This window comes from Heloderma suspectum, chromosome 10, assembly GCF_057233095.1.
Source record: "Heloderma suspectum isolate Gila_16-S chromosome 10, 16-S_ref, whole genome shotgun sequence".
NCBI classification, from domain to species: Eukaryota; Metazoa; Chordata; class Lepidosauria; order Squamata; family Helodermatidae; genus Heloderma; species Heloderma suspectum.
Genome location: NC_139467.1, coordinates 45,838,850 through 45,865,460, shown reverse-complemented (window position 1 = coordinate 45,865,460; position 26,611 = coordinate 45,838,850). Strand labels below are relative to the sequence as shown.

The following is a 26,611-nucleotide window of genomic DNA, read 5'->3' as shown; positions in this document are numbered from 1 at the left end:
AAAGGAGACTCCGAGGTAGTAAAAGCAGCAGGACCGAATAGAGTGTCAAGGGCTCCTTGGAGGGCTCTCTCAGTCTAATCCAGTAGCTAAGTCCAGATGCAGACAAAGGGATTCTTTTCAAAGCTTTATTCCTCTTTTTATAACTTACAACTCTACAGGTAGCAACTAGATCTGAGCAGCAGCATCCCTATGCCCTAAGTTGGAACAGTTGGTCCCCGTTTGAAAGGCAATTACTGGCAGACCCCTGAATATAAGGACTAGGGAGAATCCCTCCCCTTTTCCCTTAGATCCTCTGGGCGCAACCGTTCTTTGAGCGCCAACCGGGCGCTACGCCTCCTTTCTGCGCTCTCCATTTGGCGCCGCTCTCTGCATCTGCGCCGCGCATCCAACCAGTCTGCTATCGGTGCTGGGTCACTCCCTGGACTGCTTTCTAATCTAGGAATGTTGGTGGGAGGAATCTCTGTCAGCTGCGGACCCTGGGAAAAAGGGGCGCGCTCCTCTCCCAGGAGCGACTGCTCTTCCTCCGAATCAGAACTACTCTGGGATTCTATGGGCTCAGTGTCCACCCTGACATCTAGATACCAACAAGTATTTCAGTTGCAAATACTGCCATTCGGCTGTAGGATGCAAATCAAATTTATCTCACAATTTGAAAATAGCAAAAACTCATCATCAACACCCAATAACTGATCCAGGGTAAAGTTCATTTTATCTGTCCAGGTCCTCTTCTTCCATAAATCTTACACTTAGAGTAGGGATGGACGAAAGTCCCTTACCTTATCCCGCAGCTTGCTTCACGGTGGGCGGGGAGGCACTCCGTTCCTCCCCCCGAAATTCTGGGCGGGGTGGGAAGCGCCCCATCCCTCCCCGCCGAAATTCTGGCCAGGGGGGATGCGCCCCATCCCTCCGGCTGAAATTCTGGCCGGGGGGGAGGCACCCCGTCCCTCCGGCCGCGAATCTCATCTCCTGCCGGGACGCAAATGGCAGCGGCCGTAGCTGCCGCTGTTTGCGTCCCTGAAATCAGCCGTGATAGGCTACGTAAATCCTTACGTAGCCTATCATGGCTGAATTTGGGGGGGGGAAGCGCGTACGCAAATGGCGGCGCCCATGGGCGCCGTCATTTGCATTCCATATTTGGGTACGTGTAATCTACGTAAACATTTACGTAGACTACGGCGAAAATAAGGGAAACGCAAATAGCGTTGCCCTTATTTTCGCCGTAGTCTGTGTAAATGTTTACGTAGACTACACGTGCCCAAATAAGGAACGCAAATGGCGGCGCCCATAGGTGCCGCCATTTGCGTACGCGCTTTCTCCCCCCCCCCAAAGTCAGCCATGATAGGCTACGTAAGGATTTATGTAGCCTATTGCGGTGTTTTTTGAAAATCTAGCCGTGATAGGCTACGTAAATCTTTACGTAGCCTATCACGTTTGTTGTTTGTTTTTTTTTCACCTTGGAAATGGCGGTGGTGGCAGCCGGTTGGAAGACCAGCCGCCGCCGGGAGCCGCCAGCGCCAGGGACATTCGACAAAGTTAAGTCCCATTCCGGGGGGGTGGGGGGGCGGACCGTTTCTCCACCAATTTCGGGGGGCAAATGCATTGGCATTCAGCCTCCCGGAGATTCGTGGACAAATTCTCCGACATCCCTAGTTAAAGACAGTTGTTCTATGCCAGAAATACCTGCTGTTTCATCTGCTAAAACTGAGAACCTTGTGGAAGTGTTAACAGGGTTGGCGGAGAATTTCTCCACGAATCTTCGGGAGGCCGAGTGCCGACGTATTCGGCCCCCTGAAAGTGTTGGGGAAATTCTCCGCCGGCCCCCCAGCCGCCCCCGGGATGGGACTTAATTTCGGCGAATGTCCCTCTCAGTGGCGGGGCCCGGCGGCGGTTCGGTGGGGGCAGGGGCAGCGGCCGGTCTCCTGACCGGCTGCCGCCACCGCCATTGCAAAAAAAAAAAAGTAAAAAAAAAAAAAAACTACCCGTGATAGGCTACGTAACGATTTACGTAGCCTATCATGGCTAGATTTCCAAAGGCTACGTAAATCATCACGTAGCCTATCACAGGTGACTTTGAAAAAAAAATAAAGCGCGTACGCAAATGGCGGCGCCCATGGGGCACCGCCATTTGCATTCCTTAGTTTGGCACGTCTAGTTTGGCACGTCTAGCTATTTGCGTTGCCCTTATTTTCGCCATATTCTACGTTAATCTTTATGTAGACTAGACGTACCAAACTAAGGAACGCAAATGGCGGTCCCCATGGGAGCCACCATTTGCGTACGCGCTTTTTTTTTTTTTCAAAGTCACCCGTGATAGGCTACGTGACGATTTACATAGCCTATCATGGCTGACTTTGGAAATCTAGCCGTGATAGGCTACGTAAATTATTACGTAGCGTATCACGGGTGTGTGTGTGTGTTTTACTTTTTTTTCGCGACTGGGTAGACGGGGCGCTCCTACCTGGCCTGAATTTCAGCCGGGCGAGGCGGGGCGCCTCCCCCCCTCGCCTGAACTTCGGGGGGAGAACCGAAGCGCCTCCCCCCCACCGCGAAGCAAGCTGTGGGACGAGGTAAGTCCCTTTCGTCCATCCCTAAGTGTTAAGCCTTCACAACAATATATTCCCTCAGAATTTGGCCACACAACATTATTAACTTTATTATATTGTATTTTATTATTTTAAATATTTGTATTTTATTTTACATTTTTCATTGTTCCGTGGCATTTTAGTTTTTCAACTGTTTGTAATCCACCCAGATAACATTAGTTTTGGGGTGAATTAGAAATGTAATAAACAAATAATAAACTCATTCTGCATTCTTGCAGATGTGTTCTTAGCACTGCCTGACCCAGTTTCCAAATGTTTTTTTAAAAAAATATTTCATCCCCTGCCTTAACACAAAATTGTAAAAGGTCTATTATGTTACCTGTGGTATTGGTCTTACCCTGAAGAGCAAGGCCATGTGACCCATAATACACAGTAATTGATATTACAGAGTACAGCTTCTGTTTAGTTCCCTCTATAGCTCTTGCGTAAGTTGCGTATGACTTACTAAGTTGCTGTTCAGTTGACAGCTTTTTCCTGTTCATGACAGAAAGGAAGAAGGATCTTCATGTGACCCACTATGGCATCCACTTTTTGAGTGCTCACTTCCAGAGTCATTGAAGTTTTTGTACTTGGTACAAACTTCAGTAATGAATGTGCCCTGTACTACTGGCTCGGGAAATAAAATGCAGTAACATCCTACAGGTCCTTTCAAAACAGCAGAGTATGCTAATGAAGGAGAATATTTAGAATGCCATGCATGGTAAAATTCTCTTGGACCTGTATATCATGCTTGAAGACGTAACTTTCTGTAGGGATCCAGCATTGTGTAATCAGCTTAAATTTTAATACATCTTATAGAGAATTTGCTTTCGATAGGTAGCTCCCCCTCTCCAGCTTTTCCTGTCGTTCAAGTTGTGCAGTACTGGTAGCTGCCTCAGTATTTTCAGACGGGGTGTTCTCAGGCCCTGCCACTGTCTGTGCCTGGATATGTTCTGTCTCCTTTGGGGCAGACACATCCGGTGCTACTTGCACGATGCCGGATGAAGTAGGAACTTCAGTCTGTGCCTGGGGCTCACTAGCTGTCTCCTGCTTTTTGAAGTAGTTGCAGATATCCATAGCTAAGCACACAGAAACAGCTCTGCTTGTTTGCTTTCTCTCTTATGCGGAAAACCCGCCTGCCTTTCTTTCAGCCATCAAGCAATCCAAACAGTTGCACCAAGTTTCTGCTCCCCAAGGAAAGGATGTCTGCGACCCTTTCCCTGAGAACCTGGTTGGCACTTTGGGTCTCTGTTCTGCTGGGGCACTTTTGGATTCTATTCTTGGCCACTGGCCCCTCAGAAAGCAGGGCCAAGCCCAGCAGCCCCCCAGCTCCTCCCCGATCACCAAAAAGCCCCACGACGCCTCTGTTTGCCTTCGCGTCCTGCTGCCAGGGCTCGCAATGTGTGCTGGAGCAGCCCCACGAGAGCGGAACAAGTGGCAGTCACCGGAGCCGCCTGCTGCCCGGGAAGGCTCCCCCGCCCCCAGAGGGGGGCAGGGCCCGAGTCTGGCAGCACCCTCCACAGGAGCGGCCCAGAGATTGCTCCAAACCACTTGCTAACTAGCGGGGCGGGGCAGGGGGTGCCTGTGCACATCAAAATAAATACATACATACATTTAGGATTCCGGGGGGACACCAATGCCTTGCGTTACTAATTTGTGGATTTACTGGTATGAATGTTGCTGTTTGTCTTACCTGTGCTCCAATCCACACCCGGAACTGGCTAGCAGTGAGCCCAATTGAACTCAATGGGGCTTACATCTGATTAGACAGGCAAAGGATTGCACTGAAAATTATTTATGGGGTGGGGACATTTCCCTTTTTGTAGGTAGGCTACTTTTATGTAATGTTAAACATTCCTTTCTGGGGTGAGGGATTAAGAAATCATTGACTTCCCCTTCTATGGACACCACTAAGCTCAGAATTATTTCCCCTTCTGAAGTAGGGATGGCAGAGAATTCCGCCACGGACTCCAATGAGGTTTCTTAGAAATCCTTAGAGGATTCTTAGAATCCGGCCCACCGGAGTCCACGGTGGAACGAAAGATTCACCTCAGCCATAAAGATTTACATAGCCTATCACGGCAAATGGCAGGGACGCAAATGGCGTCTGCTACGCCGGACGCCATTTGCGTCCGAAGACAGGCAGGGCGGCAGCAGATGGACCCGGCCGGTGGATCTGCGGACTCACCGCGGAGCAGAGCTGGCTGGGGAGGATTCCAGGGGGAGGAACGGATCACCCCCCCCCCCCCGCGGACTCCCCAGTGGACTCGGAGGTGAGTTCCATACACCCCTATTCTGAACTGGCAACTGATAGGCTGAAATTATTTATGGTTTGCTCATGTGTGTGTGTGCAGTGGGTGGGTAGGTGGGTCATTTTCCCCCTCTGAGTTGTGGCTGGAGAAAATCAGTGTGTGTGTGTGGGGGGGGAGAATACATTTAAAGGTGCAATCCTATACCCACTTACCTGGGACTAAGTCCCATTGAACTCAGAGTGACTTGCTTCTGAACAGACATGTATAGGATTGCAGTGTAAGTCTGTGTCCCCACGTTGTGTAAAAATACATTGGGATGTGAGCTGTGGTGATGAATTTACTTAAATTTCTGTGGATACAAATTGCTGAATTCTACCATCTCTTTAAAAAATATGAGGTTTGGTTAGATTGTATCTTGTATATAAATCCATCTCAGTTTATGGTTGCAATATCATCATCATCAATTGAACACATATTGTATTGATTATTTGCTTGTGTGGGCGAAATGTATCATGTAAGGCTTGCTTCTGGGCCTGCTTGTTTACTTGAGCCAAAGAAAAAGCGCCTTGTGTTGTTGTCTTTAAAAAGCCTTGCTTTCTGGTTTGCTTGCTTGCCGTGTGGGCCAACATGGCCTTTCTCCTCTGTGGCCTCTCTCTCTGGATTACTCTGCTTAAAGTAGGCAAAATTAATTTTGGTTTTAAAACATTTACTTTCTCTTGGCTGGTACACTTGAGAAATTTCACCATGTGAAAAATGCATGCAAGTCTGTATATGTACGCTTAAGGAAAAGTGTCTGTTGTGGGATGGAGGTAATTGCATGTTTTGTAACCCTTTCTTTTCTCTGGGTAGAGCAAATTAATGTCCTTAGCTAGGGGTGGGCAGAAGGTTTTGGAGTTCAACTCTGGATGTTTAGGAGTTTAACTCCCAGAAGCCCCTGCCAGCATGTCCAATGGTAAGGCGTTGGGGATATTGCGGGAGTCCGAGAGGGGGATGGAGTCTGGCAGACTCCCCCTTATTCAGCATCCTGGACTCCACAGTCTGCAGACCACTGACACTTACCCTGGCCCCCTTGGATGAGCTGCCAGGTGGTCCGCGGCTGCCTGGTGAGTGCCAAGAGGCTGCCGAGCCCCTATTTTGCATAAAAATGGCAGCTTGCTGTTTTATGTAAAAGGGCTTTTATGCAAATGATGGCCATAAAGTGGACATTTGCACAAGATTACAGGTGTGAATGGTCCCTTCGTGCCTGCAATCTTGTGTAAATGGCCGCTTTACAGTTCACTGAGGGGTCGGGCAGCTGCATACTGGGGCACCTGGAGATCTCCCAGCAGCTCGTCCAGGGAGCCAAACAGGGGCAGGTGAATGGCAGCGGGCCAGCGATGGGCACATCGGGCGGGCACAGGGTGGTTCATCCACCCTTATTGGGAATGCTGGGAGTTGAAGTCCAAAACACCTGGAGATCAACTTTCTACACACCCCTGTTCTAGGACTTGCATTTCTTGCTAAATTCCTTCTGTTTAATGTGTACAGCCACATCTGCCTTGCTCTGGCAAACATTTTTTTTAAAAAAACCTTGCTCTCTCAGTGGGAGAATGCCCCCCACTGTGTTAGTGTGGTGTGGTGGTCTGACTCAACCTTTCCATCGTAATCATTATCTCTGACTATATTGACTCTCATATATGCATAATTGCCTCAATGTGCCTCTCTGTAAATGGATTTCTGCTCAACTATGTTTTGAAACAGCAGTGTGCTGTGCTTAACTTCAGTGTTCAATCAATTAAGCCAAGCATGCTCTTTTCCAGAAGAACGCATCTCCCTCAGCCCCACTTTGCCATCATTGTGTCCTCCAGTAGTCACCATCATAACAGTCCTTGTCCAAAACAAGCATCCTCACTCAACACTCGTCAGTTATGGGGTTTCTCTTATAGGTCTCCTTTCAATCCCATGCATTTTCACCTGGAAGTAAGTCCCATTTTGTGTAATTGGTCTTGCACTCATGTGACTATGCATAGAATTGCAGTGTGAAAGTGCTTTCGAAAGGATTTCATATTTTGTTTCTAACAGAACTATCAGGTTTTTTTGTTTTTTTATTTTTGCTATGCTCTTCACATGGCAACCCTCTAGCTCCACCAATGGTAATGGGCACTTCGAGCCACTGAGGTAGGGATGTACGAAAGTCACTTACCTTTTCACGGATTCTGTTAATGGGGGGGGGGAGGTGTTCCGTCCCTCCCCCCAGAATCCTCGACGGCGGGAGGCGATGCAGTCCTCCCCCCCCCCCGGAATCCTTGACGGCCAGCTGTGCTCCACAGCAGCTCTGCGGAGCAGCCAGCCAGGCCCAGGCCAGGGCCATCCGCAGCCGGATTTCCGGCCGCAGAGGGCTCTGCGTAAAAAAAACAAAAAAACGTGTATGCAAATGGCGGCAGCTACGGCCGCCGCCATTTGCGTTCCTTATTTTTCGCCGTCTTAGTCTACGTAAACATTTACGTAGACTATTACGGCAAAAATAAAGGGAAACACAAATAGCGTAGTGGGTGCTATTTGTGGCCCTTTTTGATTCGCCGTTTTAGCCTACGTAAATATTTACGTAGACTAAGACAGTGAAAAATAAGGAACGCAAATGTTGGTGGCCATAGCCGCCGCCATTTGCGTACGCGTTTTTTGGTTTTTTGGTTTTTTGGTTTTTTACCCAGAGCCCTCCGCAGCCGGAAATCCAGCCGCGTTTTGTTTTGTTTTTTAACCGGGATGTGATGGGCTACGTAAGTCTTTACATAGCCTATCACATCTCTGTAAAAAAAAACAAAAAACCTGACAAGACTGCAAATGGCGGAGCCGCCACCGCCTGGAACATCCACCCCAGGTAAGTCTTGTCCCGGGGGGGATCCGCGGGGGGGGCGGCAGGCTGTTCCGCCACAGATTTCGGGGGGCCGAATGCACTGTCATTTGGCCTCACCGAGATCCATGGCGGAATTCTCTGACATCTGGGGCTCTATTGACAAGGAGAGCTTCAGCTATTGGGCAGTACAGAAATGTAATAAACAAACAAGCAAATAAGGATGGATCCAGGAGCATCCCCAGACTGTAGACCTGTTCCTTCACAGGAATTACTACCCCATCCAGAACAGGCAAACTAGCCCAGTTCCCACCCATATTGTTTCTGTTTTGTCAGAATTCAACTTCAGTTTGTTAGCCTTCATCCATCTCATAACAGCATCCAGGCACCAGTTCAGAATGTGTGTGGCCTCTCCCAGTTCAAATGTTACAGAGCAATAGAGCTGAGTATCATTGGCATACTGATGACACCTTGCCCCAAATCCTAATGACCACTCCCAACAGCTTCATATAAATGTTAAACAACTTGGGGACAGAATGTGGCACTCCACAGCTCAACTGCCAGGGAACTGAAACACAATCACCCATTGTCATTCTCTGGAACCAACCCTGTAAATAAGAACTGAATCACCGTAAAATGTTGCTACCACCTCTCAACTCATGGAACCAGTTCAGGATGATACCATGGTCAATGGTATCAAAAGAGAACTCAAGAGGAATCAATGAAATCACACGGCCCCACTCCTCTCCTGAAGAAAGTAATCCATCAGGGTGCCAATTCTTTCCCAAAACCGGGTCTGAACCCAGACCAGAATGGATCACGATGACCAGTTTCATCCAAGAGCACCTGCTGCTGAGACACCACCACTGTTTCGAGCACCATACCCAAAAAGGGGGTATTTGTGACTGGGTGATTAGTATAGATCAAGGTAGGGTTTTTTCAGGAGTGGTTACACCACCACCTCCTTCAAGGCAACGGGAAACTCACCATCACAGAATGATAAATTCGCTACTCCCCTGATCCATCCAGTTAGTCCCCCGTGGCTAGCTCAAAGAAGCCATGATGGGCAAGGGTAGAGAAAGCAAGTGATGGGTCACACATATGCAAGCATCCTGTCCACCTCAGTCTTCAAAAATTGAAATTGATCCCACAACACAGGACAAGACAATGGACTGGATACTTCAACAGCACTGTATTAATTCTGATGTTCAAGACAGCATGAAGGTGAGCAATTTTATCCTCAGAATGTTTGGCAGACTCATCACAGCAGGCCTCTGAGGGCTCCAGCACTGGATTCACTGGGTAGGTGAAAGCAATCCCTGAACCATTCAGAAGAGCTCCGCTGGATGGTTATTCAAAGATATGATGGAGGCAGCAAAGTGAGCCTTCTTTACCACCTTCGCTGCCATGCATTAGGCGCGATGATGTGCTCTCATGCATGTTCTATCACCCTCACAACAAGTCTTGTGCCACTTGCATTCCAGCTGTCTTCTGGCCCATTTCATTGTCTGAAGCTCCTCGGTAAACCAAGGAGCCGTCCAAACCCCACAGTGCTGAAGAGGGGGCTCAGGAGCGATCGTGTCAATGGCCGGTCCCACCTCATCATTCACAGTGTGACATGGGCCGAAGCAGAATCCCCACTCTGGCTACTGGAAAATCCCCCAGAATATTCAGGAATCCCTTGGATTCCATAAATCTCTGGGGTGGACCATCTTGATGGGCCTCCCACCTCTGCAAGGGAGAGGCTGCCACTGTGAGACCAAACATCACCAGAACATGGTCTGACCATGACAATGAGGTGATTTCCACATACACCCAATATGCAGAACACCCCCCTCACACCCTGAGACAAAGGCCAGACCAAGAGTGTGTCTTGCCCTATGTGTTGGACCAATGACAAACTGACACAGCCCCATGGTTGTCATAGGAAGAGCCATGCTGGATCAGACCAAGGGTCCAAGTAGTCCAGCATTCTGTTTACACAGTGGCCAAGCAGCTGCCCACGGGAAACCCAGAAGCAGGACATGACCACAACAGCACCCTCCCACCCAGGTTCCCCAGCAACTGGTGTACATAGGCATACTGCCTCTGATTCTGAAGGTAGCACATAGCCATCAGGACTAGTAGCCATTAATAGCCTTCTCCTCTGCGGATTTCTCCAATCCCCTTTTAAAGTCATCCAAATTGGTGGCCATCACTACATCGTGTGGAAGTGAATTTCATAGTTTAACTATGCGCTGTGTGAAGAAGGAACTCCTTTTATCTGTCCTGAATCTCCCACCAATCAGCTTCATGGGATGATTCCACTGGGTTCTAGTATTATGAGAGAGGGAGAAAAATGTCTCCCTATCCACTTTCTCCACACCATGCATAGTTTTGTGCTCCTCTATCATGTAGAGACCATGAAGTCCCGAGCTGGTCCTGTTAAGGCAGCCTCAGTGTGGATATTGAAGTCTCCCTGGACCAAAATCCTGCAGGTCTCCAGAACCACATCTGAGACTTCCTCAGCCAGGTCAGGCAGGGAGGCTGTCAGGCAGCAGCACAGGTGTCCACCAATAGCATCTCCAATCTGTCTCTTTGGCCCAATACCAAGTAAGGCTCTCATAAGCTGGCCCAGGGTGGGGTGGGGTTCCTAGTGAGTGAGATGGAGTTTCCACCAGCCTGGCCCGGTGCTGCACAGAGTACCTGGGTGGACAATCTGGGTCAGGTCTACACTGCCCAGCTCATCTACCCAGGCCTCACCAATGCACGCCAGGTCGGCTCCCTCATCCACGATCAAACCATTGATGATGGAGCAAATTTGTTCTTTGATGCTCCAGAGAGTAAGGTCTGAAACAGTGGGTTCAGATTACAAGAAAAAGGCCTTTGACTACACTTTAGGAAGAATTTCCTGACAGTAGGAGCTGTCTGACAGTGGAACAGACTTCCTGGGAAGGTGATGGGCTCTCTTTCATTTGAGGTTTTTAAGCTGAGGCTGGATGGCCGCCTATCAAGGATGCATCGCAGGGGGTTGTGCTTGAGCACCCCTGGGGTTCCTTCCAACTCTGATTCTAGTTTCAGCGATGGTTTGCCAATCAAGCCAGGAGCCTAAACAAAGCTTAGAAATGGTCTGTTTTGACAAAACATGGGTAAAAACCAAACACCATCTGTCCTGGTTTGGATGAAAGACAAACTGTGGTTAGTTGAAAGCAGAACCAGACTCTTCTGCCCCCAGGGCCGTGCCAAAGGAGGGGAGGGGAGGGGAGGACAGGCGCATGAGCCTGCGGTTTGTGCACATAGCTTTAAACTATGGTTTGGTGTTATACCTGAATGCCACCAAATGCTCCTCTGTTTGATGTCTGTCTGAAAACGTGAAAACTTTCATTAACCGTTCTGTCATAGCCGGGATAGACATAAAAAGCACACTGCAGTTTCCTATTGTCACACTTCCTTGTTTACCCTTGCCACTGTTTTAACTGCTACGTCTTGTGTTTTATGGGGCTCTTCAGTGCAAGCAAAAAATGCTCCCCACATCCTGTGAGGCAGAGGGGCTGTGGAGCAGGAGCAGAGCCCCTGCTTTGCATGCGGAAGGACCCAGGCTCCGCCCCCAGCAGCCTCTCCACGTAGGGCTGGGAAACTTCTTCCTGGCTGGAACCCTGCAGAGCTGCTGCTGCTGCCAGTCAGGGTCGACAATACTGGGCTAGATGGATCAAGGGTCTGACTCGGAATAAAGCAGCTTCCCCTGTGCCTATGACTCCCTAATGGTTGACCCACAACTCCTGAACATCCTTCTATGAACCCTGAGTTTTAAAGTAACAAAAGAAATGATCTGCACTTCCTTTGCACAGCCCTCACGCACACATTTCAGCACAAGATAATGGATCTGACACCAAGTACCTTAACACTCTGAATGGCTGCAGTGATATGAGACAAGCCTCCATCTTTCAGGGCAGAAAACACCCACATCTGGGTGATGAGAACTTGATCATGATAAGAAGCACCTCCTTTCCGTCCCCCATCCCCAAGCACCACTGAGCTACATCATCTTAATTGCATGGTTTAGACACAAGTCAGTAACAGGGCACGTGGTTTTCCAGTTGAAATTCTATTTCTATAGCCCTTTTCAGTTTGCAGATTACTTAGCAGTTTTTCCCTGGTTTACTTCACAACAGTCTTTCTAGGTAGGGTAGGATGAGAGGCATTCCCCAGAGCCACAAAGTAAGCCTTGGGTAGGGATGTCACCCATTCATGGACTTGCACTTCCTTCTCCAGACACTGGGCATGTTGACCATTCATTGGTTAAAACACTGAAAGCCAGGAGCACAGAACAAATGGGCAGAATTGTTGGCTGTACATTTTGCCTCCTTTCTCAGGTTCTGTAAGGACTAGAGACCTGCTTTAAAAAAGGAAAATAATGAAAGCTGGGAGTCTGGACATTATGGTTCATCTCAGGGTGGGGGGGACTGCCCCTTTTGCCCCCCTCTCCAAACCCCGATGCCCCTGCTGCTGAAACAAACCACTGGTCCATCTCATCCAGCATCCTGTTTCCACCAACATGGAGGTGGTGATCGTGGCTGCCTCCCATTTGTCTCCAGTGCCCAGCATTCATGGCCCCTGTCTGTGTGTAGAAGCTCAATTTAGCTGTCATGGCTAAATGGACATTGACAGACAGACAGATCCCCATCCATGATTCAGTTAATTCCGTTTTTAAAGTCATCTAAAGTAGAGGCCATTGCTGCATTCACGGGCAGGGAATTTCATGCATTTGTGATTCACCTTCTTGCCTGTCTTGAACCAATTGCCAAAAATGTCACTGAGTGGTCCAGGGTGCCTGCATGAGGACGGAGGGGGAAGAAGAATGTCTGAGCCCTCCCTCTCCATTCATCATGTTCATAGCATCCATCATGTCTGGGGGGTGGGGTAGTTTAATTTAGGAAGAAAGATGACCTGAGACCATTTGTACATCATCTACGCTACGTACAGGCAAGAAGTACCCTAAGGAGAAGAGAAGTAGCAGGCAGGGCTGAGACACCAGAGCAGTACGGAAGGGCACTGGTGTCCGCCTTCAGAATGTCACGGGGCCACGTGCAGGACAGTTGAGTAAGCCTTGTGCCACAAGCAGGAACCACATTGCTCTGCAAGAACGGTTTTGCACACCAGCACGTTCTTGTTAGTTCTGAATTCAAGGACTGGCACACCTTGTTGCATGAAAGCTCCTGTGCAGTGGTACAGATTCCTTTGACAGTGGGGCAGATTCCAGGAAGCAGGAGGTGCTTTGATGCTTTCAGGGTGGATAGTGACATAGAAAGACCGAAAAGCTTGTCCTGCTTGTCATTGTACAGAAAGGCAACTGTGTTGTTTTGTTTCCCATGTGACTGCCGTTTCAGAAATCCAAGATCTCAACATTTGAAAAAATGTGGGCCTTCATGAGCAGCAAGTCTTCGGCTCTTGTTAAGAATAATGAGGAAGGCATCCAGCGCACCCTCACCTCTGACTACGCCCTGCTGATGGAATCCACCACCATTGAGTACATCACCCAAAGGAACTGCAACCTCAGCCAGATTGGGGGACTGATTGACTCCAAGGGATATGGGATTGGCACTCCCATGGGTGAGGAGCAGCACAGCCCCAGTGGCGGGGGTGGGGTGGTGGGAGATGGTGCTGTGGCAGGGCAGCAGCTGAAAGCAGGCTCACAGGGCTGCTCCAGATGCTGGGGAGAGCATTCATGGGTCAGTGCACCACTTCCAGGTTTGGTTGCAGGAAAGGAAAGCCAGCTCCTCCTTCAAGAAAGCGTTGTTGCTGTAATGTCTGAGGAGACCCTGCAAGGATGTTGAATCTGATGGCTGGGAAGGGCATCTGATGGGGTAATAATATTGGGCACAAACCATGAAACATGCCTTGAGCCAAAAACAAAATTGTTACGAGCCCTCATCTTGCCACATGTCTACCAAGGCATTTAAATAGCCCCCTCGTTCAAAAACAAACAACCAAATAACCCACAATACTGTGTAGAAGTGACGGTGTTGCTACCTCTGAAACAGGCTTTCTGAAGCCAACTTTAACCAGGGCTGTGAGTGTGCCATGATTCCATCAGAGTGGTTCTGTGCACAACATTTCAGCTTCCTGACAAGCTTTTTTTAAAAAGCAAGTTTCTAGACGTTATGACTGCAAAGCATATGAAACCTCAAAGGGTCAGGAGGTGGCTTAATAAGATTTCCAGTGGGGTCAGTATCTTGCCATGCTCCTTGCCCTTCAACCGTGACTAGCAAAAGAAGAAGACATTGTGCAAATAGGAATAACATTGAGTAGAATTTGCACAAGTTGCATGATTCAGCTTGTCTGGGTGCAGAGAGAGAGAGAGAGAGAGAGAGAATTTAATCTATTTTTATTTTATTTTTATAAATGAAATAAACACTACCAACAACATAATCAGAATCTTCAGTTTCCAACATTACAGTATTCTGAGGAAAAGAAAAAAGGGAGGATAGCAAAAGAAGGAAGAGAAAAAAGAAAGAAAAGAAAAAGGATTATATTAAACTTCAATAAGAACAGACCAAATATCCAAATATAAATCCAATTGCAGATTATACCTATAGAGCATTCATCCAAACCTTGCAAGTATTATTAAATGTTCAATCCACTACACCACAAACGGTAAACCTTATCTTTCAATATCATAACCTCAGTCTTACAGCAAAGGAATGGGAGCAAACAATCCATTTCCATTGGCCATATGTGACCATTCAGTTAACATGTATTAATAAACATTAAAGGTTTAGCCAACAAGAAATAATAATAATAATAATCCCATAATGATAATAATAATAATAAAAAGAGAAGAAAAAAGTTTTTAAAAAAGCAAATGATTTGTATATTTTAAGTGATATATCTAAAAATATATATGTGTACACACACATGCACACACAAATAGGTATTTTATTACAATATAACAAAAAGGAGAAAGAAAACAAAAATATGTGAACATTTACTCTGGCATGCTGCCAGAAGTCTTATCGGCTACAGCCCAAACAGCACTTCAAACGAACAGTAAAGATGGCTAAGTTCCAACTCCGGAGGCTGGGAGAGTTGGTTCCCTTGTTTTAATTTTTATACCAATTAAAAATGATTCTGCAGCATCAAGATCCAAAAATCTTTTCATCTGGCCTCAAAAAGAATGCAAAGTGTATCCGGATATTCAGATTTATTAATTTTTAGAGCAGCTTTGCCTCTCGCTTTATCGCTGTATGTCTTATGGGATGCCCATTTTCTCTGCATCTGCAGGCTCGCCTTATAGAGACAAAATCACCATCGCAATCCTTCAGCTTCAGGAAGAGGCCAAGCTGCATGCGATGAAGGATAAATGGTGGCGAAGCAATGGCTGCCCCGAGGAGGAGAGCAAAGAAGCCAGCGCACTCGGGATCCAGAACATCGGGGGGCTCTTCATTGTCCTGGCGGCTGGGCTGGTCCTTTCCGTGTTTGTGGCCACTGTGGAATTCATCTACAAGCTGCGCAAAACAGCAGAGCGTGAGCAGGTATTGGCCATGGCACCCTGAAGTAACCCTGAGACACCTTCATTCCCCTCCACCAATGCACAGAGGACCCCAGATGACCCGAGTTAGAAAGAGGTGCCTGAATCCTCATGACCTTAAGACCTCAGACTTCCTAGTAAGGGGAGATGTGTTCAGAAAGGCCCTTCTCTAAATCATAAATCTATTTTGCAGCTGTCAGAAACATACCATTATTATACTTAATGTGGTGATGGTCACTAGCTTAGATGGCTTGAAAAACAGGGTGGGTAAATTCATGGAGGAAAAGAGCAAGAGACCTGTTAGAGCCTATTAGCCAAGATGGCTCAGTGGAACCTCCAGATGCTGCGGCAGTCTGCCTCTCAGTACTGGGTGGCTGGGACATGGTCAGCACCTTCCAGGGCCAGGAGGCAGTTCCCCCCCACTGGAATCGGAGTGCTGGACTAGCTGGATGGAGCTTGGCTTGACCCATCACGGCATTCTTAGGTTCTCTTAGATGAGGATCTGTCAAGAGCCATCAGCTGATGACAGCCAGAAACTGGAAGTGGAGCCTGCGTGTGGAGGGGCCGCACTGTTAGGGATGTCAGAGAATTTCTCCACGAATCTCGGGGAGGCCGAATGCCAGCGCATTCGGCCCCCCAAAATTGGTGGAGAAACGGTCTGCCCCCCCCCCCCCCGGACGGGACTTACCTTGTTCGAATGTCCCTGGCGGCGGCGGCTCCAGTGGCGGTGCGGCAGCGGCCGGTCTTCCGACCAGCTGCCGCCACCGCCATTTCCAAGTAAAACAAACAAACAAACGTGATAGGCTACGTAAAGATTTACGTAGCCTATCACAGCTAGATTTTTAAAAAACACCATGATAGGCTACATAAATGTTTACGTAGCCTATCATGGCTGACTTTGGGGGGGGGGGAAGCACGTACGCAAATGGCGGCGCCCATGGGCGCCGCCATTTGCGTTCCTTATTTGGGCACGTGTAGTCTACGTAAACATTCCAGCGTTCCACTTATTTTCGCCGTAGTCTATGTAAATGTTTACGTAGACTACACGTGCCCAAATAAGGAACGCAAATGGCGGCGCCCATGGGGGCCGCCATTTGCGTACGCGCTCCCCCCCCCCCCAAAGTCAGCCGTGATAGGCTACGTAAACATTTACGTAGCCTATCACGGCTGACTGCAGGGACGCAAACGGCGGCGGCTACGGCCACCGCCATTTGCGTCCCGCGGCCGGAGGGACAGGGCGCCTCCCCCCCGGCCAGAATTTCAGCAGGAGGGACAGGGTGCCTCCCCCCCCCCGGCCAGAATTTCGGGGGGAGGGACGAAGCGCCTCCCTCCCACCGCGAAGCAAGCTTCGGGATCAGGTAAGGGACTTTCGTCCATCCCTACGCACTGTCTGGCTCTGTGTGGCTGGGTGCTCCTGGGAAGCCACAATTGGGGGCGGGGGAGGCGGGGAGAGCACAGGGGCTTCCCAGAGCCATTGGCTGGCTAGCAGAGCCAGAGCACCAGCCTGGATGGGCCTTTGGTCTGACATGGTCTTTGACAGCCCCGCTAACCGCCCCGTGGGGAAGCATCCAGCCCATCTCATCTATGTGAAACTCATGATCATCCTCAAGCTCTGACTCAGATGTTTTGGAAACAGATATAGTTTGGTGGTTCTTACTGTAGACCCCTTCCCAGGTGTGTTGTGTATGTAGGGTGTAAATGGAACACGAGTTTTCTACACAAAGTCTAGATAAGTTTTGGGTTGTGGCAGGAGGAGGAGAGTAGCAAGAGGCCAGGAGTTCTTCCTCAGACTCTCTGTGGTAGCGCTGGTGCAGCATACTGGCTAAGAGACTGAGTTGCAGACCAGGAAATCCCTGGTTCAAACCTTGGTTTGCCCTAAACTCATTACGAAGATGTCGGCATAGGTAGGCTTAAGCTATTATTATTATTACAGGGATAATAATGCGTGCTGACCAAGCTCTACAACAGGTAATGTGTGTTGTGAGGCAACCTGTGGATTTTTTTAAGGTTAGGGTATAAATACTGTCTACAAAGGAGTAAATAAAAGAAGCACTTCAAACATAGGGAAGTGTTTCATCAGTGCTTTGTTGTTTTTGTTTTGCATTCTCAGGAGCCATCATGAGAACTAGAAACTTGCCCTTTTTGTTCCAATTCTGTCCCATGCAGCATGCTCATATGTATACAAGACACACTGACCTGTTCCTAAGGCTGCGTGGTGCCCTCACCCTTGAGCAGGTGCATAAGACACAGTGAGCGAGAGAGGGGTGCGAGAGGAGAGCCTCCCGGTGCACTGCGGCTGAAGTATTTCCGGGCGATCGCGTGCCGCTCCTGCTCGGGGGCCACGCGCCCCAAGAGCACCTGCTGCCGAGTCTAATGGGCGCCTCTCTCTTCCCCCCTCCCCTTCCCCCTGCCCACAGCGCTCCTTCTGCAGTGCCATGGCCAACGAGATCCGACTGTCGCTCACCTGCCACCGGCGTGTGAAACACAAGCCCCAGCCCCCCGTCACGGCGAAGACGGATGCTGTGATCAATATGCACACGTTCAATGACCGGCGTCTGCCTGGCAAGGACAGCCTGACCTGTAGCACAGGGCTGACCCCTGTGTTCCCATAACAGAGTGAGGGATGAGAACTGGGGAGGGGCTTGTTGGACACGAGGGGGGGGGCACACCCATACTATGGAAGCAGGGAAAGAGCCAGCATTGGGGGGTTTCTTTCTGAGAACAAGGCCTCTAATGCTGCCACAGCCATCATCCAACTTGGAAACAAGAACTCAGAGCATGGGCTGTGATGATTTCATTTGGGGATTGTTTTGGGTTTTTTTCCAGTCAAGATTTAAGCAGCACTGCAGGCCAAGATTTAAGCAGCACCCCCAACCCACTCCTCAGCCAGACGCATCTAAGAGTCTTGATGTTTACATATCAAAGTAATGGAAGGAACAAAGCAGGGCATAGACTCCTCCGGCTCAGAGAAGAATCGCCCTCGGATCTAACACTTCCTTTTACGTATGGCAATAAACAAAATGACATGTGCGGAGCCCCACATGGGCCACAATCTGAACTGGCTTCCACATGTCTCTGAAATGTGGACAGGAGGTTGGGGGGAAGGGCGGAAGGAGTATTCATGGTCAAAGCCACTGGCTCCGGAAGGAGCAAAACTGTGACCTCTTACCTCAGTGCTGTTCTGGACACTCCCCCATCAGGAAGCCCCCGTCCGGAAGCTTCCACCAGCGCACCTGCCTTGTGTGGGTGTCTTGCCTGCCTGCTCCCTCCTGAGGGGAGGAGATGCCATGGAAAGCGTGTATCTTCAGACATGCGGCTGAGCATGGGGAGGGAAGACAGGAACTGATATGAGGAGAGAGGAGGTGCTGCCTGCAAAGCAAACATCCCCTTCTCCTTGGGGTGGATGCCTGCTGCAGAGGAGGAGGAATCCTGCCCTTCAGACAGTGGCTCCTTGAACCCGTTGCTGCCCTCTCTCCCAAGTCAGTGATGCAGATCAGGCAAGGCCATAGACCTCGTGAAAGAGATGTTCCCATTCTGGCAAAACCTGCAACTGGGAAATGATGACCATGTTGATACCAGGAGTGAATTGGGGTTGGGCAAAGTGGATAAAGTTTGGCATTTAATTTGAGTGGGGCGGGGTGGGATTTGGCAACATTCTGTACAGTGAGACAAAATGCTACCTGAAACCAGCAGTGACAGCTGGGGGTGAAACTGAATTTTGGGTGAGCTAGAGTGCAACCCTATTCACAGTTACTCAAAAGTTAGTCATGCTGTGTTCTGCAGGGCTTATGTCCAGGTAAGTATGCGTAGGACTGTAGCCCCAATCACCTAAAGCAAAAAGTACTTAAACTGCCATTCAAAAGGAATAGCTCTCCCCAATGGCACCTTGAATTGCCCATTAGTTGTCCTTTTTTCCCTCCCAGGCAAATGTTTTCTCTCCCAATGACCAAAGACCGCCTTACCTGCCATTTCAAAGAAAACAGTGAATGGGCTGTTCTTCTCCTTGCTCTTGTTGGTGGCATCAACAGACACTGACTCCGCATACCTCTGTTTCCTGGGAAATTATCAGTAGATTGACAACGTACACATGGATGCAAAGCTGCATCTTTCCACACCTAGCCAGCTTAAGACTGAACCAAACTTTTGTTTTGACTTGTGATCTTAATGCACATTGCAAGACAAGTTTCCAAACCATATCCCAGTTTCAGAAGTTCAGTAGTCAATGACATTCCAAGTCAGATCTAGCTGGGGAACATGTGAGTGGGCAGGCCAGGGAAAGGCCTGGATCCAGGGTCTGGCATAACCAGAGAAGTCTGAATCCTGGCATCAGCTAATAGAATGGGAGGGGTGATCTCAGGCCATTGCCTAAACTGCCTCTTTCTGCCAGCACTCAGTCCCAGCCACGATGACCAAGCTCATGCAATCATGTGCAATATTTAAAGATGTGTAGCAGACCAGACTGCGGTACCAGCATCCACCAGCTGCAAGCACACTGTGGAGAAGAGGAGGGGGCTCGGCTGGCCAGTGGGACAAGAGAACCTGGCATGGCTCTCATTGTTCAGGCAAGAGCTCAAGAGACCCAGGCTCCAAGAGCATGTCAGATGGAGTTCGGTGTCAGTTCCCTGTCCCCTGGTCTATACCGTGAAAAGAACAGCTGTGTGGGGCTGCAGTCGGGAACAGAGGAAGGATGAGGGGAAAGTGAGTGCTTCACAGGGCTCTGTTGGCCGTTTCTCTCTTCTCCACATGGGAGGAAGGATATGGGGACCTGCAGGGGGAAGGCACATTGGAGTAGGGTTGGCGGAGAATTTCTCCCCGAAACTTCGGGGGGCCGAGCACCAATGTGTTCGGCCCCCCGAACAAGTTTCGGGGAGAAATTCTCCGCACCCCCCCACCCCCCACACCCCCCCCGGGACGGGACTTACCTTTGCCGAATGTCCCTCCCGGCGGCGGGTCCGGCTGGCGGTTTGGCGGGTCTTTGTCCGGGGCGGGAGCGGCAGCCAGTCTTTCGACCGGCTGCCACCACCGCCATTCCAATAAAAGAAAAAAAAAACGCCCCCGATAGGCTACGTGACGATTAACATAGCCTATCACAGCTAGATCTGCAAAGTCAGCCGTGATAGGCTACGTAAATCATCACGTAGCCTATCACGGGTGACTTTAAAAAAAAAAAACGCGTACGGATAATGGCGGCCCCCATAGGGAGCCGCCATTCGCGTTCCCTATTTGGTCGCTGTAGTCTACGTAAAGATTTACGTAGACTACAGCGACCAAATAAGGAACGCGAATGGCGGCTCCCTATGGGGGCCGCCATTTGCGTACGCGCTTTTTTTTTTTTTTTTTTAAGTCACCCGTGATAGGCTACGTGACGATTAACGTAGCCTATCATGGCTCACTTTGCAGATCTAGCCGTGATAGGCTACGTTAGTCGTCACGTAGCCTCTCACGGGGGCGTTTTTTTTTTTTAACTTTTTAGTTTGCGGCCGGGCGAGGCGAGGCGCCTCCCCCCCGGCCTGAATTTCGGCCGGGCGAGGCGGGAAGCCTCCCCCCCCGGCCTGAACTTCGCGGGGGGAGCAGCGAAGCGCCTCCCCCCCACCGCGAACAAGCTTCGAGGACAGGTAAGGGACTTTCGTGCACCCCTACACTGGAGGGAGATTTTGAGAAGAACCGTAAACATGGAGCCGAGGAAGCTGCCTTCATAATACCGAGTCAGACCCTTGGTCCATCAAGCCAAGCACTGTCAGGGCTGACTGGCAGCAGCTGTCGAGAGTTTCTTTCCCAGCCCTAGCTGAAGATGCCGGGGTTGAGCCTGGGACCTTGTGCAGGCAAAGCAGGGGCTCTGCCACGGGGCCACAGCCCTTCCCCTTAAGGCCAAGTACCCCCTTCCTCCACTCCTCAAGCAGCTGCTTTTCATTCTCAAAAGAAAAGGGTGGGATGAAAGGAGACTATGCACAGGACTCAGACTAGATTCACTGCCACATGCATCTTTCGTCAGCAGGGAAAACAGACACTGAGACGGCCTCCGAGACGGTGGCAAGCATGGAGACAAGTGTGAGTTTCATGTCTTCTGAGGGCAGAGCCCCGCAGCCTCTGTGGCTGCCTGGTTTCAGTGCTGCCAGAAGGCAGAGGAGCCCCAGAGTGAAGAACCAGAAGGCACTGGAATGATGGGGCAGCCACCACCAGGGAAGGGCCCGTGTGTGTCCCTCACATGCGGCCCACGCAGAAGCGGACCGGCTGGTCTTTTCAAGCCGGCCTGTGAAATGCTGACATTGCCCATCTCCCTCCCAGTGCCCCTGGCTAGCTGCCCCTCCACCCTCTCCCCAGGCAGATCCTTGTTCACCAGCTCTTCTCCACCTCTCATTTCCCCAGTTCCATGTCTCTGTTGCTGCCTTCTGACCCCTGCCCCACCACTCAAAATACTGCAACAGTGGGATTGAGAAACAAAGCAAAAGTTATAGAAATAACTAGCCCAAGCTGCTTAATTCTGTCTTGGAAAGGGAGGGCAGTTTGGCTGGAAGACATTGAGACCTGTGGAACTTCTGCATGTGTAACAGTGAGCTTTAGTCCATTTCCGATATACCCTCCCTGCCGCTTGCACCTTGAAGAAAGAGATGGGCATTGCTGCCACTCCTTCCCACCCAGAAGACGTTGGTCATTCTACCCTGGAGGAGAAGGAGGAGGAGGAGTTCAGTCATTCTCAGTTTAGTCAAACCCTCACTGGTTGTGAAGTCTTTTCATTAGGAGTGGTCTGATGGCACTGAATGTTGTGGCGGATTGGTGCTGGTTTTGCATCTCGATTTTTGGGTTGGGGTTACCAATTTACTTCAGCAAACCTAGGAAACAGGAATCATTAATTAAATCAGGAACATGCTCATTTAGGTTGTCTCAGAACCCTTTGAGCAAAAACTGTTTGTTCTTGCATCCAGTTGAATTTATCTAAAACCTGATCTCAATCCAGCCTCTGAACTTCATGTAAAACAGCCTTTTTTCTTTGGGGCTTTGCTATAAGCCTTTCCCTCTGTGTTCTCTGTCATATATTTGTCTTCTACACCAGGCCTGCTTATGCAAGTCGTTGAGGATGTGCATAACAATGGATAGCAGTTTTTGAAGCACTCTGAGGCTGAACTGGATTATGAGAGTAAGCTAGCGATGGGTGGAGCACACAGTTCCTGCCCTGGGTGCTGCTGGGTAGCCACTGGTGGAGGCAAGCTACTGGACTAAGTGGCTAGTGGGCATATCTCAACTAGCCACCAAGAACAATCTCGCACCCTTCTTCAGTGTATTAAAACTCGGGGAGACTGTATTTGTGGGCCATATTTTGCTCATGCTCCAAGTGGAAGCAAATTATGCTCAAATGTAATGCCAGGAGGGGGAAGGGCATTGGTCACAGCTGCCACTGCTCTGCCAAAGGGGTTGTGCTGGAAAAGCTGCACTTCTTTCACACAGCTGAAGCTTTGGCCAGGGCTGTGCCCTGGAAGTCCCAAAAAAGATGTTCCCGCTGCTTCCCTGATGGCTAGCAAATACCGTTTGATAACAGCTGATGTCCAGTCCTGGTAGTTAATGCGCCGTGCTTACATTTTCCCACATGGCTCTGCAAGATGACAAACTCAGTGGCTTTTTGAGCTACCTTCTGACCTTGGATTATGAGCTCATGACCTTCAGATTGTCACAAAAATGCAGAGCTGCTGTGCAAGTCCCATTCCAAACACACACACTTATTCTCACAACCATACAAACTCACATCATTTAATCACCAATACTTATGGGCCACAGAAAAGTAATATGATCCAATCGCTGCACAAGGACAGTCTGTTTGCCACAACTAAGAGAATGGTGGGCGTGGGCCATCATTGCCGAACTGCTCTTTTGTTGTCTATCCCAAGCTGCTCTTGAGCTGTTTCTCAACAACTGTCAGAACTGGTCTCTGTGACATTCAGGGGAATATTCCTTTGTGGACATGCAGAAATTTCTATGAATATAGTTTTTTGTAAACATTTTGTAACAATTTTGGTTTCATAGTAACTGTGTTACTTGCAGATCATTCTAGGCGGATGTAAATAAAAATTCCCAAAACTGCGTTCCAAGTTTTAAAAGAAGAAAAATCTGATTATTTTCCTTTTTAAGACACTGTGATATATCAAAGTGCACAGTTTGCTGTATGAGGTAACATTGTTTTAAATTTTAAATAAAAGAAATTTCTACAAAAGAAACCCCCACCATTTTGTTACCAATGGATTTGTAGTACATTTTTTTTTAAATGCAAGTCAAAGTATCAGAGGCACACATGTGGTAAACAGATGGTGTGTGTGTGTGTGTGTGTGTGAGAGAGAGAGAGAGAGAGAGAGCAGTGGGATGTAAATTTTCAAGCTCCTTTATGTGCTTTATCGGTTCATGAATTCGGCTTCGGTTTCTCCAGTGAGGGCCAGCTTACTAGAGTGGGATTTCACTTTCCAAAACAGAGGATGTGGTTTCACCTCAACTGCTTACCAGTGTGCAGGGTCCCCATCGAAAAAATGCACCTGGCTCCACCCTAGACCAAAACACCATCCCCACTGACTCAATTGGCTATATTATAGTATAGCATGATGAAGCACTGAATATTCCACTAAGTTAAGAATAGGGTCGATGCATCCCTGCCAGAATAGCTTAACATCTAATAGACAAGATACAAAGGTAAGGAGGAACAGAAGCAGAATATAAGAAAATTCAGGTAAGTTGAAGAACATTTGCTTTGCAAAATGAGGAGATGGAATGACCGTGATAAGACTAAAAATCAATTACTTAGGCTGTAGAAACACATTTTCCTGAGAGTAAGCCCAACTGAATGCAATGGGGCTTACTTCTGAATAGACAAGTATCGGAGTGCACTTTTACTCTATCGAGCATCTTTCTACTCCTGAAAAGACTCTGTACAGATGAAAAAGGTATCCCCACCTGACCTGACGATTTGGAGGAATATGCAGGGAGAGGTGTCCCACTTTGTTATTTATAGAACATATTTCAAGTGTCCAGGGCACTTCCTATTCTTGGTAAGCTGCTCAACAGGTGGGCTGCTGGTATTATCTTCTCCATATTGCATCTGGGAGAGGCTAAACCTGAGGTGTAAAGTTGCCTTGACAGCTCCTGGCTGCAGTGAGATTGGAATAGGGATGTTAGAGAATTCCGCCACAGATCCCAGGGGGGCCGAATTCCAGTGAATTTGGCCCCCGGAATCTGTGGCGGAACGGAGCCCCCCCACAAAAGCCCTGCGAAACGGAGCCTACGTGGCTGCGGCTCTGGCCGCTGCTGGGCTGCTGTGGCCACAAATGGCGGCCGCTATGACAGCCATTTGCAGCAGGTACGCCGGCCCGTGATAGGCTACGTATATATTTAAGTAGCCTATCACGGCTAAAGCGGGAATGCAAATGGCATAGGGGACACCATTTGCGTCCCTGCTTTAGCTGTGATAGGCTATGTAAATATTTACGTAGCCTATCATGGGCTTGCATAGGGACACAAGTGGCGTCCCCTACGCAGGACACCATTTGCGTCCGCAGCAGCCCGGCAGCGGCTGGAGGCCCCGCTGCAGGTTGGCCCGGCCAGCGGCTCCATGGACTGGCCACGGAGCAGAGCCGGCCGGGCAGGATTCCGGGGGGGAGGAACGGATCGCCCCCCCCATGGAGGATTCTGGGGGGAGGAATGGATCACCTCCCCCCACCAGTGCAACCTGGCAGAGCCAGGTAAGCGGGGTTTCGTACACCCCTAGATTGGAATTGTGGATTTCCTTGCTCATATTTTAAGCCATTGCATATTCCAGCCCTTTGAGGGAAGAAGGGAGAGTGGGCCCAGCAGTCCAGGCTGCAAGCTGAAAAGGTGAGCACAGGCAGATGGTCCTGTCTTCTCCCATGGAAAGGAGATTGCCTCCCATGTGCAGCAGAACTACAGATGAGTGCAGTGTGTGTGTGCACCATCAAGTGTGGAACAGAAAACAAGCTGGGGATTCCACTCGCAATGGCTACCACCTGCCATCACTTCAAATGCAAGACTATTTTGCCGAGGCTGTTGCAGAATTTTACCCTTCTGCCAAGCTCAGCCAGCTAACAGACACTGGCCTCTGTTTGAGTGGATGTTTATTACCAGAACACCAAGGTGTGGGGCAGTCAAGAGTTGCCAGTGTGGCCCCTCAGGCCTGGACCCAGAACAATAGGTGACTTTGGTATTTACAAACAAGTAAACAAGGCACATGACATAAGCTTTGGTCAGTATTTGGTAGGGATGTTAGGGAATTCCACCACCGGATCCCGGGGGGGGGGGGGCGAATTCCAGTGAATATTTACGTAGCCTATCACGCACGGCTAAAGCGGGGACGCAAATGGCATAGGGGACGCCATTTGCATTCCCTCTTTAGCCGTCATAGGCTATGTAAATCACAGCTATCACAGGCTACCATAAGGACGCAAATGGCGTCCCCTACTCAGGACGTCATTTGCGTCCACAGCAGCCCAGCAGCAGCTGGAGGCCCCGCTGCAGGTTGGCCTGGCAGCAGAGCAGAGCTGGCCGGGCAGGATTCCGGGGGGGGGGAGGAATGGATCGCCTCCCCATCGAGGATTTAGGGGGGAGGGACGGAGCGTCTCCCCCCCACCATGGATATCCCTGGACGAAACCAGGTGTTTCGTACATCCCTAGTATTTGGTGCAGCACTGAGTCAAGGGGCTACACACTTCCTTCAGAGGAAGTTTTCCGGTTTCCAGAGACAAGGGCCTGCTAGGCATTGTGACTCATGCACAGTAAGTTAATCAACCACCGTCCTCCAGCACCCATTCAGTCACTACGTCCTTTTGCCTGTGTGACTCTGGGCAGCTCAGCAACACATTCCCATGCTAGCATTGCAAGTGGTAATTTTTCCACTTCAAGGTTCAGCTGCAGGCAATCAAGGCAGATGTGCGTGCGTGGACCAGCCCTTCGCAGGTAGGGAAGGAAAAGGCGGTACTTCCACAGTGGTACCTCCAATTCTTAAAAAAAAATTACGTTATTCAGTCTGTAATTCCTCAGCATTGTAAGACTGCTGATAAAAGTCGGAGTGCTTCCGATTGAAGCTGGGTGGGAGCGGGTTTCCCTGCCTCCTGCTCCCCATAGAATCATAGAATCATAGAATAGTAGGGTTGGAAGGGGCCTACAAGGCCATCGAGTCCAACCCCCTGCTCAATGCAGGAATCCAAGTCAGAGCATCCCTGACAAATGGCTGTCCAGCCTCGTCTTGAAGGCCTCCAGTGTGGGAGAGCCCACCACCTCCCCAGGTAATTGGTTCCATTGCCGTATTGCTCCACCACCTCAAGCTTCTTATCAAAGACTTTGCCTTTCATTAGGCAGAGGTGTTTGTATCAAATGCAGCATTACAGCCTCCCTGTCAGCTCAAAGCAATGGAAAAACCTGTTTATCTCCCCCCCGTCCATTTGATGTCTCA

General features: G+C 49.4%; 1 protein-coding gene across 1 annotated transcript in view; it reads left to right on the top strand.

Annotated features, from left to right (window-relative positions):
• The window catches only part of GRIK3 (glutamate ionotropic receptor kainate type subunit 3), a 335,350-nt gene extending 317,123 nt beyond the window's left edge, over nucleotides 1–18,227 (top strand). The window contains exons 14-16 of the mRNA XM_084816223.1: nucleotides 13,031–13,253; nucleotides 14,925–15,175; nucleotides 17,589–18,227. Of these exons, the coding sequence (XP_084672349.1) occupies nucleotides 13,031–13,253; nucleotides 14,925–15,175; nucleotides 17,589–17,783 (669 nt within the window). The 3' untranslated portion in view covers nucleotides 17,784–18,227. The remainder of the gene's footprint in view (nucleotides 1–13,030; nucleotides 13,254–14,924; nucleotides 15,176–17,588) is intronic.
• Nucleotides 18,228–26,611: the final 8,384 nt, after the last annotated feature.